Genomic DNA, 22297 nt, shown 5'->3' on the forward strand with positions numbered 1-22297 from the left:
CTGCATTATTATGCTATTACATTATCATTATGTCAGTGGCGCAAAATGAAATCAAAGTGGCAACCATGTCGTTAATCGTAATTACTTCTTGGATGATATATCATCCAACAAAAGTAGTTATTATAACAAGCCTAGCCCCTTACATTGCTTTTTTTAATTATTTTTTTTACAATTAACAGCCCAAAATATGTAAGTGAAAAAACAAGGAAAAGCAGCGAATCCTAACATTTGAGAAACTCGAACCAGCAAATGTATGGTATTTCTGCTTCATGTTTGCATTAAATGACTTCCTAATGATTTCCTGTTAAGCACCTGGTTTATTAATCAACTAATTAATTCTGCACTTGATGGATGGCTGGATTAAAAATTGAATGGATGGACCAGAGTATCACTGCCAACAACCTGTTTCTACCTGCTAAGAATGAGTTTGAAGTAATCTTTCGACCTCCGTCCCTCCTCTCATTCCTCTCTCATGACCACAGCTAACTCTTCATGGGAGGGTCTTTTTTACTGGAAAGGGCCAGATCTTTTGAGACTGATCCGTAGTTAATTTATTTGTCCTGCCGGCAGGGAGGAGACTGATATAGTGATCTGGGCAAGGGATCTAGAGGGTTCAGTTGTGTGTCAAAGGCAAGGTACTGCCGGGAGTGACTTCAGCGTGAGTCAGCCCTCCCTCAGTTCCCTCTTGTCTGTTTTACATCCTCTCTGTTTTCTCATACAATACAATAAATGAGTGCCATGTGCTGAAACAAAAGCCATCCGGGAATATGACTCTCTAACATGGGTATTGAAGAGTTAACTTAGAATAATAAATGCATATGATAAACAATGTAATGTTCACACCTCGGGGTTGCCTCCCGCAATAATCTTGGTATTAGATATTAATCTTTCTTATTGTAGATATGAAGATGTAAGCACTTTTCCTTTCTCATTTCTCTCTGCAGAAACCTTAGAAACAAAAAGTCTATTCATATCCTTTATATCGATGCATCACAGTCATGATCTCATCAAAGAAACATGAGGTGGTAGCATTAACTCCGTGCACTAAATCCAGCCCTGCTCCTCCTTGCTACACTAAAATTTCATATTTCATGTAATGGGCTGTCCTTTCATTGCACCTTTTTACCTTGCTATAATGGATAGTTCTCTTTCAGTACACCTCCAGGTACAGATATGGAAAGTAGCCAAACAGATGAAGGCTTTCAAGGCTATGGGTCCGCTTCTTGAATGTCATCAGAATAAGATATTGTTTTTTGCGACGGCATAGGTTTAGGTTCCGAAAGTCAAATCCATTTTTCAACCCTGTCTCTAAAGAATTACGTTTATATGCTATGTTAGTGTTTTGCCAAATGCAATTTGGATGAAATGTTAGTCCTGTATGGATTATGTTTATTGGAAGCATTTTTTTGTAGTCCAATTTTCTTTCATTAGTAGTATTTAAACGTTTTCTGAGACAGGGTTGCAATTTTGGATGCAGTTCCAAGTTGGTAAACTATCTTAACAAATCTCTTGCCCAATCTCGTATCTACTCTTTTGTTAACAAACAACAAAAACCTAAATAATTAATTGTTAATTTCACTAAATAAAGATATGATATGTCAAAATTTGCATTCTAGTTCTTTAAATTTTAACTATTGTTCTTTGTTTGTTTCTTTTTTTGGCCTCGCTATTATCAATGTTTAAAGTTGTTATGGCAAATATATTAGCAGACAGTTGCCTTATTTCACATCCAATGGACGTGAAGCAAAAATTATCATTCCTTTGGAGTCATGTTTTTGGCAGTCCAACAAATGTTAGTCACTTCAGCCTCTCCACAGGCGGAGGTCGGTGCTCACAGAATGGACGAATTACAGCAACCAGTTTAATGGACCACTTCAAAAGGACTGCACCCGAAGAAAATGCTGCAGTACATGATTCACTTAAATATTTGATAAGTGTTAACTTCATGAAGTCGCAGTGTGCATTGTAACATTAGTCGTTTGCACCATATTAAATATTTAAATGAATCGTGTGCTCCAGTATTTTCTTTAGGTGCAGTCCTTGTTTGAACTGTAAAATGTAAATCCAGCCATCACTCCTCTTTTAGCTTTGTTTTGGTCTTTTGTGTTGGCTCCTCTATGCTGACTAGGGTTGGATACCCAACTCAAGAGTGAATCAGGATTTAGACAAGGGGCCGAAGTCCTGCGAAGCAAAAATTAAACTTTTGTTATTACAGAGAAATTAAGGTATGTAAAAGATACCGTTGGGTACCTGTACCAAATTCCAGGTACCAGAAGTGATACGGGTATCGGTTAAGATGCAGATGGTACCCAACCTTGATGCTCACCAACGAGTCACTAACTTTTTGGCAGACAGAACCAAGAAATTAAAGTTGCGAGACATAAAACCAAAACAAATTCAACCTCAACAAGGCTAAAACACACAGTTGGGTGATCATTTTCTCAGGGTTCATTACTTTAAGCTACCCTTTTCACATTTCATAAAGTAAAGGGATTTGACGGAATATCTTACTAAAGGGATCCTTATAGGTAAAGTAATAAAAGTAATAAAAAACATATTTTTCCTCTTAACTGTGGTGCTATTTGTTGTTTTGGTGTGAGTTACAGAGTTTTGGAGATACTGAGATGTCTGCCTGCCCTCTCTCAAATATAATGGAACTAAATGACTCTGGGCTTGTGGTGTACCAAAAAAAATGACAAAAAAACATTTGAAAAATTCAACAGCAATGATTCTTTCCAGAAGCAGATGCACACTTCCTCCTGTGTGATGTTAAGGTTGGTGGATAGTACAAACATATCTTTGATTGGAGGAACTGTCCCTTTAAGGGTTCGGTGAGTGGGATCAATACTATATCCAGATTTGAGAAAAGGATAACCCAATCGATGCTGTTTTAACTGGCTTGTGACTCTGCAGGAAAAAAAAAACTTTAATTGATTAATATAGTTTTATTGCAGAATTACTGTGACGAAGTGCTGTGATGCAAGATGAAGTAAAGATCCCCTTTAATGCCAGAAACTCATTCAGGCTCCCAACATGCATAATCAGCAGCCTCTCAAGGGTAGCCACCTCGAAGGAGGCTGGACGTTGAGTTTTACTGTCTGCACTCTATATTTAGAGGCATTCAAGGAGGGGTGGAAAACTCACATTTCCTTGTTTTCCAGAGCAGGGTGGCAGAAGGAGCCGTTGGTCAGACCTCACCTGAGCAAGGCCGTCAAACTGTAGCAGAGGGGCTGTTTTCACTCTAAACCAGACGCTTCCTCCCCGCCCTCACGCTGCCAGGCCTGGTTCAATAAACATGGGCTTAATACACTTTCGTTACTCCCTGCTGCAGCTTGACAGGTGGTCCGTGAAAGCGGGTACCTGGGAACAGGGCAGCATGCAAAGATTGTTCTGGGAAATGGGAAACTCCGCACAGATTTCAGCCATCATCAGCCTGTGGTGATGAGTGTGAATGGCTGCTGCTAACTCTGCAAAAGGCTATTCCCCAAGAGTTAATTTGCTCATATTTCACAGTGATCTGCTGGGACGGCTGTTGTTGATCTGTGCGTAAAACCTAAAGACATGTTTGGAGTCACACCGGTCCCATTCCTCCTGTGTTGAATTTTAAATACTTATGTCTTTTTGTCTGTGTTCCCTCAGGCAAACTGCTACTATCACGGTGAGGTGGAGGGTCATGTCAACTCAGACGTCAGCCTCAGTACCTGTGCTGGTATTAAGTAAGTGTGTTAGAGATGTTTTCATGTTACAAAGCAAATACTTGTCATATCTGCACTGTGTGTAGTGCGTAGTGTTTTTCTTGTACAAGAAGCATTTTTTAAGCCGGCTAAACTGAGACCAAGTCCAGACCAACAAGCCAATTTATAGAGACAGACAAGAACAGGACTTTGAGGAGTTGAGACAAGTGAAGACCAAGACCAGTGCGAGTCCCACACTGCATGACACATTTACTATAAAACATGGAACATGCAAACCATGCACTCCTTAAATTGCTCTAAAAGATCTACATTCCTATAAAAACAGCCAAAGAAAACAAATTAAGATTACTCTTTATTCACCTCTTTTATTGCCATATATGCAGTATGTGTGTATATATAAGCATACCATGAGAAATATCTTAAAATAATCAAAAGATATTGCTGAGGTGAATTTTATGTGTGGGAATTTTGCTTTGTTTTCTATGAGCAAACAAATACAAGTGAACAGCAGGAAGCTGAAATCAACTTAACCATCTTAATATAACACTCATTTTTTGCACAGGCCATTTAGTGATGTCCCTGCAACTGAGGTCTTAAAATCAAATGCAGAGTCCTCTTTATCTGAGAACAAGACAAGACTAAGTGAAAATGCAGTCAAGTCCACAACACTGACAAAAAAGTGATTATAAGTGACATCTCTGGTGCTCACTTTTGACTTTACCTCCAAATAAAACAATGTAGGTAATGTGACTAAACTTAGTCCCTCCAGGATGTTGCGATGGCAACAGTTAATGCGAATGAAGCCAATCCCTGTGAATTTTGTCCAGTCCCTACAACTTCACTGCAAATTTGACTATTTAGAATGGATCTCATTTTATTTTAAAGCTCGTGATGCATATTGATCCACTTAGCCCCTCTCTCTCTGTATCATGAGACTACTGCTGCGGGATCGCAGCTCTGTGTCTGGGACAGAGTTACACACACACAGTTACAGGGCTAACTGTAAGCATCACACAGCTAATGTTACCCACCGGTTATTAAGAGCTATAATGACAGAGTCAAGCTGTTTGGGTGTAGATGTGAGATTAATGGCTTGATGTTGGGTGATAACCGTTGCTTCAAGGCTTCTGCACAAGCAGGAAAATATGATGAGCAGAGATGAGATCGCGATGTGCTTTTGTAAGCTTGTGCAAATTGGGCAGAGAGCAGGAGGAGACGGAACGGCAGCAAAAGCTGATTATCCTCGATAATCTGTGACAACATCAAAACTATTTTTGCAGTTTTATCTTGCCCTGCAATTTTATTGCAAAAACACCCCTATAAACATTTCAACAATTTTTTTTTTTTTTAGAAAAGCTGCTTTAAAATCAGGCATTTCAGGACAAAATTGCAAAATCCTGGAGGGACTGTAAACTGTTGGCTTGTTTACAACTTGATTAATTATTTTGGTGTGCACAATGTCATCAAAACCATAAAAGTGGTTATTAAAATTAGAATGATCAGACCCAGGTTGTAATAAAAACGAATTATCCTTTAAGTCTGACTTGAGGCCAAGTCGTAAGTCTCGAGTGTACAACTGTGAGGAATGGCTTGTCAACAGACCTCAGTAAGTAATGAATTTTGCTACATTAATATGTTGAGATGACACCCTGCATGTACTGTTGAAAAGCAGTAAACCTGACATATTGTATGGCCTCAGAAAGGGTGAAGAATTCCAGTGTTGGAAACGCTGTTTGCAGATGTCAGACGGGAGTGATGATTGCAGAAATATCACTGGACACCATCAGGAATGTTTTTACAAACCAGCCAAATGTCTTCACCCTTTGGCGAGTGATTAACCTGATTGTTAAGCCCTTGCCGTTGCCCTTGGTTTTAATATTAATTTATTTATTTCAGTTTTTCTGTCTCTGCACAATGACAGATGTACAGAACTTTTTTCGACAGAGAGCTTCACATTGCCTGGCTCATCTAAGACAAATTGTTCGTGGTTTGGGTTGGCAGTATTCAGGCTTTGTGCTCAGGGAGGGGGGGTTAGTGTGAGTTCATGTGTTTGTGAATATTGTGCAAGGTTTGTGAGAATCTCACATTTTATCCAGTCTCACTGCATGAGGATGTCACTTTAAATTACAGAGACCACTGTTTAAACATGAGAAAAGTTAAGAAAAAGAGAAAAGTGGAAAAACTTAACAGATACAACTCCTCAGTGCACTCATCACGACGATGTATCATCTTTCGTGTAACACTAGAAAGTCACACAAAAGTCAGAATCCCTTTTATTTCAGCCAAATCAATATTAACATTCTAGTTTCTTTATGCATATCTAATGTGTTTCACTGCAGTTCCAGTATTTGACTTCTGGAAAAATGAATAGAATATAACGTGGTACCTCATCTAACCTCTGAGAGATTTCCTCTCTCTGCAGGGGCTTCATAACTCTTGAAGGCAAATCCTACATACTGGAACCATCTGCTGATCACACCGATGGGACTCACTGGATCTACACAGCCGAACACCTCAGTTTTGCTCCTGGCACCTGTGGCCATGATTTCAACATATCCTATTCCACTGATCATGCAGACAGCAGTCCGTTCAGGGCTTTCAGCACAAGGGTAAGGATCATTAACTTGTCTGCATTTTACCTCCAGCTATAAGTAAACTGTGTACTGACGATGTCATGTGAAAGAGCGCATCTATCCTCAAGATTTCTTCCTTCTTTTCTGTTATTGTTTTGAAAAATATGCTTTGTATGCTCAGCTTGTAGGTGCTTGCACTTTCTGTTTTGGGGTGCCATCATGCAGGACTTTTAAAATACAATAGGCGAAAATAACATTTATACTTCAAATCTGCATGAGACCACCATAAAGCCTGTTTCTAGACATTTTCAGCTTTATTGCCTGTTTTAAACATTTATTTAAAAAAATAATAAAAAGGTTGTCAAATGTAGTTAGTTACATGATTTCGATAAAGTAATTAAAATAGTGTCATAACTTATTACATATTTAAAGGGTAATTAGAGATCTGTAACCTATTTCAAAACTAACCTTCCAAACAATGGATTTGATTTCATGGGAACTTTAAAGCGTCTCTGTTTGCTCTTTAAAAGTGTGCGGAAGAATGTTTTTATTTCCAATTATTTTCCAATTACCAAGTTTTTAGACTCAAGCCTTAAGTTTCCCCAGATTCCCTGCATTTAAAACACATTGAGCCTTTTGATTCTGCTTTTCTTTGTGTTTTCATCATGAATGTTTGAGTTGGTGTTTTAATCGCACTGTGATATTAAAAGGAAAAAAAAGAAGTCAGAAAATCTGGGGTCAGCCAGCTAAGGTGAAAAATGATGTTTCTTGTTGTAGCCTGTATTTGGATTCTGACCGCAGATAGAGTATAAAAGATTGCTCACCTAACCCTCTTTAAAAAGGTCATTTGTGATGCAGATATCGGTAAGTGGCCTGTTATATATTTCAGAGGCTACTACTTGTTGAATTATTCACTCATTCCTTCCATCTGATCTGACGGTGTCCATTAGTGATGTGGAGTGTATGGAGAGCCGGGGTTGATAAACGCCTGTGGAAAGTACATTGGCTGTTCATTTGCTCTGAAAGCGAGATCAGAGTGCAGGCTTGTACATCATGCCTTCAGCAAGCGTCCATCCAGAATTAAACAGCTTACTTTTTAGAAACCTCCACCCTATCCCTCACCCTACACTCAGCATCCTTACTACCCCACTGAGCGCCGGGGTAAATCACAGGGCCATGGTCACAGGGAGTCTCTCTCCTCAGAGGGAACACAGCTTTAAAGATGATGAGCTCTGATAAGTGGAAAACACAGACTCCAGTGATCTCTATCTGACCGGTGAAGGATGGCAGGAGTGGACGAACACGGCTGATTTATCAGGTCAATACAAAGAGACACAGAGATAGGCGCTGTAAAAGATGAAATAGATGTTCAAGGATCCACAAAGACAAGGCGCAGAGATGTGATGCAGCATAAATGTCGGTGACTTTCCATTTTCTTAAAGCTGATTGTTGTTATCGGAAGTTTTTAAATGGCTTGTCTGTTCTTTTCTGGGTTTCTCAAACGGAAACATCAACACATTCTCATCCCAAGTCATCACATATTGCAGCTTCACTTTTGTGTCTAAATATTATGTTTTAGATATCCCTGTCCATCTGATCTTGATTTCATTTCATTTATTAAAAACAGTAACAGAAATCAGGTCAAAAAGAATACAGAAAAAACAAGGGCGTCGGAAATGTTAGAAACCCAAATTGGCTTATAGAAATACCTCAACAAAGGTTAATACAAGTAATACAATAAATTACAATACTTTGATGTGAGCAATATACAATGGGGTCAACAAAAAACAATAAAAAGATCAAGACTAATTATAAGTGTGTGTGTGTGTGTGTGTGTGTGTGTGTGGGTGTGGGTGGGTGTATGCAAACATTCGAGTGTGCATGTGTGCATCTTTACGTTCCAGGATGACACTAGAATGTCAATAAATAAATGAGAATATTTTAGGAGTTTGGAATGAGATTGCTTTAAAAAAGTAACCTCAAATTGCACAGTAAAAAGTGCAGTATGAAGTATTTTTCGGGGGGGCTGGTGAAGACGTAATAGAAAAGGAAACCACTCTATGGAGTCTAGGCGCTGGTGACGGTGGTGATCATAGACTGTAAAAATGACACCCGTTGGCTTGTGGACCCCTGTTTTGAAGCCTCAATTTAAGCATTTTGACCATCACAATTGTGGTTTTCCTGGAGTCTGAAGTGACCTTTTTTGGGTGAGAGGCTGGTGCTGTGGAGGAGCGAGGACCGGATCTGACTGAGAAGCCGGGGACTTAATTATGTGTGATGTTAAGCCTTAATAAAATGTTAGCTGCTGAGCTGTGTAAAAAATCACCTCCTGTGCAGTTGCATGAATCCTGAAGGTAGCTACAGAGACCAAAATTTTTTTGCTGTAAGCATGTTTTTTTTCTGCTGTAACGTTGGGTATTTTAACATTGGGGTCTATAGGGATTGACTCACTTTTGGAGCCAGTCTCAAGTGGCTATTTTAGGAACTACACCTCTTTGTTGGCTTCATTTTGCAGCACCTGGGGTTGCTGCTTGGTGATGATGAGATGAATAAGGTGATGTGGATGTGATGAGGATTGGACTTTTGATGAGTTCGACCGGGGCACTGGGTGATGACTGAAGGTGACGATTCCACCTAAAATGACAGCTGATGGCAGCAGACAGGAGATTCAAAGTTAAACAGTAGACAGTAGCAGCATGATTGCTTGATTAATGATTAATTGGAAAAGCTGACGTCCGTGATTGGCTGATTGGGAGATCGTGGCAAAGTTTGATGGGTTTAACTGGAGGAGCAAATGGTCATAATCAGCTGATTGGAAGAAGCAGAGGGAGTGAGTTAGAATATTGAATGAATGGAGGATAAAGAAAGTGGTCCTGACTGAACTCAGACTGACCTTCATGGCATTGTTTAGCTTCTGTGTCAGTTTGGGGGTTCAAGGAATATAGCTTCATCAGAAGATCAGCAACACACAGTTCTTTGCGAAGGCTTGGCTCACTAACGACGTACAAGGGTGGGCTAGGGCAGGGGGGTCCAAACTTTTCTAAAAGGGGGCCGGATTACACAATGTGAAAAATTTCAGAGGAGGGCAGTTGCTTCCCACAATATATAGTTAACATAAAAAAAAATCACATACAGATTAGACAAATTCAGCTGTTTTATCTTCCACTGAAAAAGTATTAAACTTTCCATCACTCCTGAAAGTGGTAGCCTTTGCTGTTGAAGCTGTTACGCCTCTTTCTTTCTATGTTTGCTTGCTTTTTTTTTTTTCCTTCCAATTTTAAATTTAGTTTTTGGTTTCCGTCAGACACCAGAGACAGCAGTGTTAATATAAGATAAGATAAAACTTTATTGATACCACACCGGGGAAATTCACTTGTCACAGCAGCTCAAGCAGTACAGATAGGAAGGAGAAAGTGACAGTAGGAACTTACAAAATTAAGCTAACAAATAGAAAATGTGTATATACCTTTGTTTTTTATATGTTTACATAGATCACTCACTTGCTCCTACGAAGGACAAAAGAAGACGGTATAAAAATAACTGAAAAAGTTGAAACTTATACATAATCCAAACAATAGACAATACATATTGAAGACGATTATATATGTAGGTGTCATGTACTAATATAGTAAAAGAACATGTAAGTAAATGAGAAAAAGTAAGTAAATTTAATAATAATAATAATAATAATAATAATAATAATAATCGTCATGATCATGATCATTATCATCGTATGAGAATTAGCAAGTCTGGAAGGAACCTATGTTCTACTTTCTCCCACATCCCACTCAGCCAGTCGAACAACGTTTTATCGTCTCTTAATGAAAACACATTAGTTCTGTATGTCTACAACTGTATGATCGTCCTGCTATGAGCCAAAAAACGGAGAAGATTCAGCAAGCTTACTTGATTAACCCATAATGAGTTTCGGGTCACTTAGAGTATATTTTGAAAGACAAGCAACAGGTCATTTAAAATGTGTCCAAGGGCCATGATTGGCCCCTGGGCTGGACTTTGGACATGCCTGGGCAAGGGGATTTAAATATTGCAATGTCATCATGCAGAAACCTATGACAGGACATGTGGGAAAACATTTTTAAAATGGCTTGGAAACTAACTTTTTGACACTAAAACAAACTAACTTCAACCAAAAATTAAATTTAAAATAAAAAAATAAAAAATACAATTTTTATACATAAGGAAGACTTCTGGGAAGCTACAGAATGACATAAAAACTTCCAAAAACAAAAACTCTTTAATCATTTCACTATGGTTATATTGACACTGAGTGTGTTTTCAGGAAGCACGCCAAACATATGGCTGCTGGCTAAAACATTATTCCCTTTTATACATAGTTAGTTTTTATTTGTTCATGCAGCAATGGGTTTTTCTAATATTTTCACTGTTGTTTTTGATTCCTGTTGATGATTATAATGCAGGCGTCAATGGCAAACAACGTCCTTATTGTTAAGAAGGCTGCAAAGATTCAGCAAAGAAATCCTGACAACAGCACAAGCAGCTGTCAGAAACGCAGGAGGGAACAAGATAACAAAACCAGGCTCATATTGATAATTTATACTGGTGTGAAAAATATGGTTTAAGCATACTTTAATATGTTTTATCTGATCACAATGTCTCGTTTCATTTCACATATTACCTCCCTACCCCTCCTAGCACAGCAAGAGGTGCCAGAGTTAGAGGGGAAAACAGATGTGGTTTATAGGGAGGTGGTCAAACACGGGAATCCTTCAGGTGATTAACAACATGAAAAATAGAAATATAGTGAAGGATATTTACAATAATTGCAACCGGAGGAGCAAGAGGTCTTGTTAGGGGGTACACAAAAGAGTGAGAACATAAAGTCTGGTTGTCGGTGGCATACAAGCGAGCTCACCTCAGCCTGTTACACGAGTGCAGCGAGGTGTGCTGCTGCTGCTTTGATAAGCTACAATGTGCCCTGCTTGAGGGTCTGAAGATAAAGAGGCGTGTTGGCAGAGTGCCCCTGGATGATGAGAGTCAGATGGAGAAGGGGACAGAGATATGATGGCGAGCTGACAGGAGCTGAACGTCAACAACACCAGTTCCTGCAAATAGCTAACGCTGTCCAAACCCGAACACAACATGTAATGGCATTTTGAAAATGCCGTCCCTGTCACGGCTAAAAACAGAATAATGGGACCGAAGGGATCATTTCTGAAGTGTGCTGTAAAAACCTTTGGATTAAATGAAGTATTGGATGCCAGCCTAAAGTGTGGATGGTGAAGAGAATCTAATCACTGAGCTCAATTATACAGTTTTCATCTTCGTCCACACCTGAGCCAGCTCCATTTGCCTAATGAAGACCGTGCTTGAAAGCTCTCAGGCTGGTAAGCTGGCCTTTGTTCTTAAATTCTCTTCATCATATAAATTTGTAAAAGAATACTGGCCTCTTTATTCACCTTCATTCTCTGATGTTGAAGCAGCATTGGTGTGTAAAAGGGAGCTGAGGGAAGAAGAGGGAGAATATTTAGCTCATTTTTTGCCATTTGTGTGAAGATAAAGCTTTTAAATGTTTAGGAGGTTGTAGAAAAATATTTGAAGTATTCCATTGAAATGTGAGCAAATGGGTTTGATTTCTCTTATGGAGAGAATGCAAACTTAACAAGACATTGCCCAAAAATTTGCAAAAGAAAAAAAATGGCCTGAAATAAATATTTGCAATTATTCTGTATAATTTGTGGAACCATAATTTTAAATTAAAAAATATTGTAATTATGAATACAGTTTTTTTGTGGACATTTTCTATATTTTAGGGGTAATTTTCTAATAATCCTTCCCCATTTTTTAAAACTCAATTTTAAGTTTTTCTTGTCACCTTTTATTAATTTCTTGCCATTGTTGGTACATTTCTTGCCAAGTCGGTCATTGCTTTTCCCCACCATTTTTTCAAAGTAAATTAAACCAATTTGCTCAGATTTCAAAGGGCTAAACAGCTTGTGAAACACATCCAAAGGCAGCACAAGAAAACTTACGTCAATCAAGGTTTCACAGGGTTAAAAGTGGATTTTGAAACCAATGCTTTCCATTTTCATGTGGGTGTCTATAACTGGAACTCATTGGATTGTAGTCAAGAACAGGGATGTGCTTCACTGAGTTGACTGACGATCGTGTTCCTGTGTGCGTCTCCTCTCCGGTGACCTCCCAGAGACTCGGTAATCACCACGGGGTGCATTCAGAGCACACTTGCCCATCCTGGCTTATCTATGGAGGAGGCAGATAAGAGCAGAGAGGATCCAGGCGGCCAGGCCAGCACGGATAAAGAGGCTCAGGTTGAAAGTGGGCCATAGTGTGGAGGCAGAACACTTCTCCAGCAGCGTACTATAGGATCTGTGTGTGCAGAAAGACTGAGCTTTTGTGTGTGTGTGTGTGTGTGACCCTCGCTCGTGCGGTGAAAGTGAACTGCTGCCCACACACAGTATGAGAGCAGCCTCTGCTCCATGGCCAGAGGTTGTATTTGTCTTGGTTTGGAAGAGCCCCAAAACAATGTCATCTCTATACTCTCTCTTTTACTATTTTCCCTATTAATTTTTTCAATTGTTTCAAACTTCTGTTTTAAATTTTGTACTTATGGTAAACGTTTGTTGTTAATTTATTTTTAGCCATGCTTGAAATGTAGCCCTAGGAATTGTCTGTTTTCAGACATCTGTGCTCCCCTAAATAGTAAAAATTTTCTAGCAGGTTCAATTTTAAGGCAATCTAAAATTTTTCACCCGGTTTTGCACTTGACTCAGCTGCTGTTCCCGTCTGGAACATAATGAGACTTTGCTCCATTTTTTTTCCATTGCTGTCCACGTAAAAGCAGAAAAACGATGGCCTGACATTCCATGTTCATGCATTTCTCTCGAAACGTCGAGTTCAGAATCCAAATAATGGCAAAACATTTCTAAAACTTAGCAAGAAAATATTAAGTCAGAAGAAAATTGCCTAAAATTAGCACAAAAAGGGGGAAAAAGACCTTAAAAAGTGCTAAAATAAATAGAAATAATGATAATAATAAATACAAGTGCAAAAATATAATTATAAATATAGTTTTATTGATATTTTTCCCTAGTTTTTTTATCTTTTAAATTATTCTCTCTTGTGTACGCTATTTATTGGCTCATTTTCAGATCATTTTCCTGTCATATTTTACTTTAGTTTGCCAAACCAATTTGCTTACGTTGCAGTGGCATAAATTCTTGTGAAAAGCATCTGAATACAAATGATGTCGATTCAGGTTACAAAGAGTTAACTGACAGAGGGATGAATGAGTGATTGTACTGCTTGTGTTTACACAAAGGGGCCCTGTACCTCCTCCCAGAGTCCATTAGTACATATGCAATCACCAGCCTCAGCTGCACTTTGTGTTTAGCTCCAATTAGTAAATGTTAGCATGCTAACATGCTAAACCAAAGATGGTAAACATGAAAAACAGATCTGTTGACATCAGCATGTTAGCACTGGCATGTTTGCATAAAGAGATAAATATAAAAACAAACAGGATTCAGAAACTTTTCATTCTGAGTGTGAACCTGACACATACTCTCACTCTCACATTCTCCGTTGTGGAAGTGTGCTGGTGGAGTCGCTGCAAAGTTTTTTACATAAATCAATACCGAGCATGTCTCATGCTCTTTGAATTTTGGAAAGAAAAGTCGGGGTAGTAGTGTTTTACACAGTGGACCGCCAGCAGTGCAGGCAGCATTGTCCAGAAACAGTGATTTATTAGTTAATAACCTGGTTCCTGTAAGAGTGTTATCGGTATACGTGTGACCTTAGCGGCTGTTATTCGGTCACACGTGAAGTGCAGCTGATTGCTTTGTGCTGATTCTGCCGCCTTTTACAGTGTAGTTCAGGTGAGAAACCATATTGAGTGGCCACCTGCTAAATTTAGGCTGTCCTTTTCCAGACAGCTGCGGTTAAGTGTGTCCTCCTTAATGTCCTTTTTTCTTCTCTCTCTCTTCTCTCTTATATCTCTTCATCTCTATCACTTTGTCATTACCTCCCTTTGTTCCCTCTCCGTTTCCTCACCTCGTCACCACCTCCTTCCACTCACCCCTCGCAGCATAAACGCCACGTCCAGTCTACGACCAAATATGTGGAGCTGATCATTGTGGCTGACAACAGAGAGGTAAGCAGGGGTCACGCCGGTTTGACCTGTTCACCTTTTACTACTGAATCCCACGGGAGAGGGGCTCAGAGATCACACGCTGAGCTGCCCCTCCGTCCCCTTGAGACGTAGATAAAGTGGCTCCAACTCTCCATTGTTGCGATTTACTCGTCTGTTTCACTGTCCAGCTCTCTGCAGTACCACTTGACTCACAAATTAGACTTCTCCATTGTGTGCGCTCGGATTTATCTCAAATCTCAGACTTAAGATCTTATAGACACCAAAGAAGAAGAAAGCGTTTATTGCTGACAGGAGTCATATAGGTCAATGTCACATGCTATAGAGTGAATAAATGCTGGATATATAAGACGAGGTGGTTGAGGTTATCTCTTTCGCCGAAGCTCCACTGAGGAGCTCTTTGATGATAGCAACTGCAGCAGAAGCGCCGCTGGAATTAACACGACACCCTGCGAAAACATTTCAAGAGCTGACGCGGTGTTGATACATCCCCAAATAATGTCTTTGATGATGATAAACATTCAAGAGGGCGGATCACCTCTTTTTCTCCTTGCTTTATTCCGCCTGCTTGTGTTGCTCAGTTTCAGAAGCAAGGCAAGGACATGGAGAAGGTCAAGCAGCGGCTGGCTGAGATCGCCAATTACGTGGACAAGGTAACAATCAAATCAGCGGAGGGGACGTGGTTCAGGCGGTGTGATTTATTAGAGGTCACATCGAGCCTGCTGAGAATTAGTCGACCTGCGAGCAGAGGCTGATTGGATTATGAACGGATGATCAATTCCATAACTCGGCCGAGGAGTGTTGTGAAGAGGCCGCTTTAATAAAACGTGCTGTGGGTGGCAGTTTAATAAAACAGAAGCAAAACATGATTTATTCATGTGGAAAGTCATACACTGATTCATGTTAAAGGATTTGTTTAGAGACCCTTGTCATTTTTAAGCGACTATTGTATAGCATTTGAGTTTTTATAGGTAATGTTCAGTGAGCAGAAATGTAAAGAAGGATGGGTCATAAGTCATTAACCTGGGGTTCCCGCAGATCCTTAAAAAGTCCTAAAAAGCATTGAATTTATATATATAAGAATAAGTTCTTAATTGGTGTTAAAAGTCTTAAAATCAATCTTTCAAACTTTTTTTCAACTTTGCATTGTAAAATTTCAAAATAAATGGTAACTTTAAAAAAAAAAAAAAATACAAAATGCCTCTCTCACTAATGTCACCAAAAAGTCGTGTTTTTTGTGACAAAATTATAGAATCAGTATAACCCAAGATGAATCTGCATGTTTACAAAAACAAAGATTAAAATGAATGTGAAACGGTGTGTAATAGGAGTTCTTTTATGGAATAATTTTGAAGAATCTATCTATCTATCTTGTCATTTTCATTGTAGAAATTTCAAGACAACAGAATAAAACTATTAATGTAAAATGGGTAGGTGCAGTTAGCTAAGGCCTCAGACCTTTTAAGCATTTTCAACCAGAAAAACGTGCTTGTCACTGTTTCAAAAATAATTTCTTGTTATTTTTCTCTTCTTTTATGTAGTTGTATGAGTGGGAAAATGACTGAAACAAACTAAACTAAACAATAAATATTTGGGCAATATTCTTCCTGACCCTCAGTAATTGATGTCAGTTTGTGTTTATTTGTTTTCAAAAGTCTTTAAAAGCCTTAAATCTCGCTTGTCTTAAGCTGTAGGATCCCTGCCTTAACCTGATACCTCATCTCTCTCTCCTCTCAACCTTTAGTTCTACAGGGCTCTGAATATCCGTGTGGCCCTGGTGGGCCTGGAGGTGTGGAGCGATGTGGACAAGTGTCCCATCACCCAGGATCCCTTCACCACTTTGCATGAGTTCCTAGACTGGAGGAAAGTCAAGCTGCTTCCTCAGAAGCCTCATGATAATGCACAGCTTATCAGGTACATCTGCTATTGTAGCATACATATGAAAAAGTTATCTTCCAAAATGCACGTCACTGTTTGAAAGGTATGATTTTATTTCAAAGTTACTGAGAGCATCAAATAAGAGAATGGCAGTTTCAGAGTGACGAAATATGATGTTTTGGAGTATGAGTTGTTGGTTTTTTTTTTGTTGTTTTTTTTTACCCGCCCTCAAAGGTGCCCTGCAGAGTGGATTTTTCATAACAAACAGACAGTTTTGTTTCACCAAAACAAATGTGACTTCTTACCTCATAGAGCATTTGCAAACCCTTTCTGAATCCATGCAAGGAAGGTGCATGCTGTGAAAGCCTCATGAGATCCTGACGAAATGCAGCAAAAAAAATACACCTTTCTCTCGAAAAATAGTGACAACATGTAAAAAGATTATTATCCAGTGCAGATACCTGTGAATATAGACAGACAAAAATCAGATAATTGTATTGACTTTAACAGAAAGGCCAAACTTATTCATGTGCAAATGTTAGTGGAACAGCATCTGAGGAGGATGGGGCAGGAGTTTTTTAGAGTTATTTGTTGGTTGGTCAGTCAGTCTTTCTGTCGGTCAGTAATCACTACAAACAGGTATGTGCCCATGAATGCAGAATCTATACGCAATGGGACAATATTTTGGTATTTGTAGCATTCTGGTAGACAGGGTTTCAGTGGACTCTTTTCTGACAATAATTTAGGTTTTTATTAGCTTCTTTAAAAATATATCTGCATTCAAATGTCTGTTAATAGAAATTGCCCAGGGGCTAAATTGTCTCGATAATGATAGAGGATGGGTTCTGAGACTGTGAAAACAGTGACAGGCTTACGGAAAGAGAAAATCTCTGACGGGATATCCGTCATGCTGACATCCGCTGGCTGTATTGCAAGAATTCTTTTTTTCTAGGCAAATCCATGACCCACCTTGCTCTTCCACTGATTGATTTAGCCTGATATTCGTACCCTCACAGTCTTTCTTCTAATGTCTTTGCCAGAAGAAAAAATCGGCATACCAGGACCCCCAAAAACTGCCTACAGAATCGTCACCCCAAATTATCATCAGACACTTCTGAGATTAATTGGTCACTCACTCTGCCTTTGTGCTACCACTTTGCTCATATGTGTTAAAACATTTAGCTCAAAGCACCCCATAAGGTGATTTGATGCGCAGACTAAGTCATTAAAAAAACAAATGTTTCCAGTGCATGTCAGAAAGTCCTAAATAATGAAATGCTAACATTAAACTCGCAGCCACCACATATTTGCATTACAACCCTTTGCGGACATAAAAACATTGCTCAGCTCCACTGACCTTAATTCCTCCCCCTCAGTGGGGTTTATTTCCAGGGCACCACCATTGGCATGGCACCCATCATGAGTATGTGCACAGCAGAGCAGTCTGGAGGAATCGTCATGGTATGTAAATGTACTGCAGAATGTACACATGCTCCTCAATCCGCCCTAAAGCAAAAAGAGTACAAAGAAATATTTGATGTGTCTGTGACTTCCAGAAAAGAGACCATGTACTTATTTTATCATTTCCCTCTGCCTCCACCTCCCTCACGTCTGACATAATACTCTCATACTTCTCCTCTACGTCTCTTGTGTAAGGGTTGAACTAAGGATTCCAGCATTGATATTAACTTCTATTAACTTCAGGACGCACACATCACTGAATCTTTTTCCAGGAAGGCCAAAGTTGGTATGCATGGTACCCTCCACTTAGTGCTGATAAATCAGAGCGTGTATCGATTACACGAGTGGAAACCTGTGCTTCTTAATGAAGTGCAACAAATGAGCAAATTCAAGGGTACTGCAAACCCCCGCCTGAATGGGGCACGTCGTAAATGATCACCCATTACAGAACTGCAACCGTACACTATGTGCACAAGTCATGTTGTATTAACACAAGTCATGCTATTATTTTATACTCCGTGTCCCTGAGTGGCTGTTTGTCTTGCGGTCTGGTTGGCTGGCGGTGAGGTTTACAGCGAGTCCCCAGATGGTTCTTCGCTCTTGTCCTCCCAGATGGTAAAGTGGGGTCATTATGATAGAAGTGCGCACATACATCAGGTCAGAGACATAAAGGATTAGTCTCCGACCGCAGACTCTTCTGCTGGGCAAATCACGACCCTACTGTCTCAGTTGTCTCCCTTCGTTTACAAAGCGCTTTGAACTCATTAGCCAACAAACCCAATGGATGTCATTGTTATTTTTCTAGGCTGTTAAATCTCAAACCATCTGGAATATCCATTAACCAGCCCTGAACGTTACATTAATTTCATTGGTGTGGCGAAACAGAGCACAGACAGCAGCGTGTAGTGCCCGTTTGAGTACTTCACCAGTCAGTAAAGGTGTCTTCCAGGAAACAAAATCTTTTGCATGAATCCAGGCAGTGCAGTTGGATCGCGGCGAGTGCTGACAGCTGATGACCGTTCCTTTCAAAAGCCCCCTGCAGAGCAGTTCATCAGTCTGAGCTCAACTTGCACGGCGTTACTGAATAATGCACAGTGACGGGAGACTCCAGAGGCAAGGTGCTCTGACGCACAGCTCTGCATCCATGAAGAGCTGATAGCTGCCGCCGCTACATTATTTATCCGCCCTCTTCATGTGTTCATGTTTTACACACCTTGCAGGAAATCTTGGGCGCCTCAGCCAGCAAAGCTTTCACTCTGTGTCACTGTAGCTTCATCTTCACAGTGGATCCTCCAGCGCTGTCTGCTTTTTACATTTTTTTTCTCAGCGCTGGTTGTGTGATTTTCAAGCTGTCCTTTGGGAGTTTTTTTTTTTTTTTTTTCACCCTGTTTGCTAGTTTTGCTCAGAGGAGGGTCCGCGTCTTTATTTGTGAGGATGAAGCGGCACATCTGTGCTCTGTCAAAGTTTGCCGAGCAAGCTGAAGGTGACAGCCTGCAGTCTGCGGTTTCATTTCTCATTTCAGTGCCACAACGTCGAGCAGAGGAAATGCTCTGATAAGCACAGATCCAACAGCCTTGTTTGTTTAATCTTGGCAACGTGCAATTACACTCACTTGTTTTGAGTAATGTTTCTCCAGTGGGTCCTGTGGGGAAGTACAATTTGGCTAGCATTAGGTTTTTTTATTATTTGTTATTTTCCTCAGAGTATGTAATCAGAAACGGCTGTTTTTAATTAGCTATTGTTTGCTACAAGAGAGCTGTAAACTGGACACTTTGTTATGAGACGTGGCTTGTAGCATCATGTCTAGCCTTGAAATACAGGTAAAGAGGTTTTTCATTCATTATTGGTGAAAGACAATGGCTCAGTTTCTGCATGATTGATCTATTTTTTGCAGGACCATTCGGACAACCCCCTGGGAGCTGCAGTCACTCTGGCCCACGAGCTCGGACACAACTTTGGAATGAACCATGACACCCCAGAGAGGGGGTGCGGCTGCAGGGTGACCGTGGATCGTGGAGGCTGCATCATGACTCCCTCCACAGGGTGAGTCCCAGAGTCTGTCTCGACAATTATTAGTTAATAGATCTTTAGCTGACTATAGCTGACTCCTGACTGAATATCCAAGAGTTTTATTTCAGCTATTTGGCCTTCATCAGCCTCAAGACATATGCAATCATTCACTGGTTCAGTGCGCTCCAGTGAGGCTGCATTTGGTTCGGCTTTATAAATGACGTCTAACTCTAAAATCATCTGAAATGCATCATAATGATGTCAAGCCATCATTAAGTTTACATTAATTCAGCCACTTATTAAATGCAGTGTCGCTCAAGAGAGCGCAGATTGTGATCATATGTAAACATTATTCCACATGCTCACCATTTGTGATGTATTGTCTATTGAGCGGTAAGCAAATAACGCAATTGAACTGCTGGGATGTGAAGTTTATGGCCGATTCAACATCTGTGCTAATGCCCTGAGGCAATATGACTCATTCTGAATGGGAAGTCAGTGGTTCAGTGGCAGTGCATGGCCAAAATAGTACAGTCTGACTTATCCTGACACAATGTAGATTATCTCCAATCGACGAAAGAAAATAGTTTGTGAATGAGATATTGCATTTAAAGGAGCAGTGTGTAGAATTTAGTGGTATCTAGCGATGAAGAATACAGACTGCAACCATTAAAACTTCTCCAATGTGCCAAGCATGAACTCCCAGTTAGGATTCCTTCAGTGTTCATTGTTCAGGAGGTTTTAACCGGGAGCCGAATTATCTGCAGATCTCTTCCTTTCCAAAACAAACATCCGGTGATTAAAACCAGTTAAAACACTGAGCAAAGCAGTTTCATGTTACATGCCAGTGTTTCTCCTGTGTGTTTGGCTTGTCACAGCCCAGCACCTGCTTTTGTGTCCTCACCTTTTTTCTCTGATAATTTAAGATCCAGATGTTCAGGAGATTTTTACGGGGAGATAAATTATCCGCAGAGATCTCCTTTTCTCCAAAACAAACGAACAAGGTGATTAAAACCAGTGAAAACACTGAATAAGGCAGTTTCACGTAAAAAAAAACTCTTCTTTTTTCTTCCTTTTTTTTACGCTTTGTTGGCTCGTCGCTAAAAGGGCTGAAACTATGGTGGCCAACATGAAAACGCAACTGGCCCTGTCTAGAGTCAGTGTTTGGTTTGTCCCTTATGAGCTACTGTAGAAAAATAGCAATCACCATGGGTGTGGACCCGCTCCTTATGTAGATATAAGCGGTTCACTCTGAGGTAACAAAAACACGGTGGCTCTTATTTTCAAGTGATTACACACTTAGGAAAACATCCTTATTGTCTGCCAATGTATCCACCTAAATCCTCCACATTGGACCTTCAATGTGTTCTGCAAACATAAAGTCTCCACAACTGCGTTGCATCTAACAACATATAAAGACAGAGGTGAAGTTCTTATATAGTTGCTCATTATGGAGTGTTATGTCTAATATCTTGTAGTAGATGCTGCAGAGGGAGAGAGATGTTCTGGGTTGAAGCAGTGGGTATCAGTTCCAGCTCAAGGCCTAGCGGTCTGTGGGAGCCTCCGTTGGTGTTTATCCTGGAAACACCGCTTTGTATTTGGTTTGGAGCGGACCCATGAAAAACAGGGTAACACTATTCTTGATTACAGCCCCATAAAACAACACAGCAGCAAGATGTAGGATTTATATTTAACCCTGATTGAGGGTATCCCTGGTCAAGGACTTTATCCAAAAATTGGCAACACGATGAACTAAAAAAAAAAGAGCAAGAAATACTTGTTTCTTTCTCCTACTTGTCTCCCCCCTGGCTGTCTCCTTTTCCTTCTTATTCACAGCAGAGTGATTCTATTCTTTGACATACATACAACTTTAATGCTTGAAAATCTCTCTGCAGCTCCAAATAAATAGTTAAATACCTCTGAAAAGTGTCTGTTATACAGTTTTTATGTAGGGAAAACGTATCACCTCTCCCTTAAAATAACTCTATCTGAAGTCATATGTAGCAGTGACGAACCTCTAAATGTGGAAGAATATTGTTTTTACCAAACATAGACTAGTAAGAAATACAAAGAAAGACCTGAATATTTAGTTTTTTTTGTTCTGCTCTCCACAGAGACTGCTTTTTTTTTATTCATCTGACAAAAGAAAGAACTGATCTTGCCCTTGGTTTGGAAATAATCCCCTCTACACCTCCTTATTGCTCCATATTTCTGCTCTGCTATTTAATCCAGGATTAAGGAAGCAATACATTTAAATAAGGATGTTTAGGAACTCTGTATTGGCTCATTCTGCTTCCTTAGTTAATCCGAGGTCAGCACCATACACTCTGCCAAAGGCGGTACATCTCCCATGAGTCCAGCTCAAGCCCCTCGTAGATCCATGCTTTAAAATGCCATGTGGCCACACACGGGCTCTGCTGCAGTCACCTGAATGTTGTTCATCACCCAGCAGCTACAGCTATTTGTTTATAGTACTGACTGCCATGTTTTTCTAGGCAAGCAACCAGCTCTTTTCAAAGCACAATGTGATTATA

General features: G+C 39.9%; 1 protein-coding gene across 1 annotated transcript in view; it reads left to right on the top strand.

Annotated features, from left to right (window-relative positions):
• Positions 1 to 22297, top strand: part of LOC121959295 (disintegrin and metalloproteinase domain-containing protein 12) — a 104498-nt gene that overhangs the window by 55775 nt on the left and 26426 nt on the right. The window contains exons 5-11 of the mRNA XM_042508543.1: positions 3640 to 3716; positions 6118 to 6304; positions 14352 to 14417; positions 14996 to 15067; positions 16159 to 16328; positions 17669 to 17753; positions 19648 to 19796. Of these exons, the coding sequence (XP_042364477.1) occupies positions 3640 to 3716; positions 6118 to 6304; positions 14352 to 14417; positions 14996 to 15067; positions 16159 to 16328; positions 17669 to 17753; positions 19648 to 19796 (806 nt within the window). The remainder of the gene's footprint in view (positions 1 to 3639; positions 3717 to 6117; positions 6305 to 14351; positions 14418 to 14995; positions 15068 to 16158; positions 16329 to 17668; positions 17754 to 19647; positions 19797 to 22297) is intronic.

The sequence above is a fragment of the Plectropomus leopardus genome, chromosome 19 (genome assembly GCF_008729295.1).
Source record: "Plectropomus leopardus isolate mb chromosome 19, YSFRI_Pleo_2.0, whole genome shotgun sequence".
Classification (NCBI taxonomy): Eukaryota; Metazoa; Chordata; class Actinopteri; order Perciformes; family Serranidae; genus Plectropomus; species Plectropomus leopardus.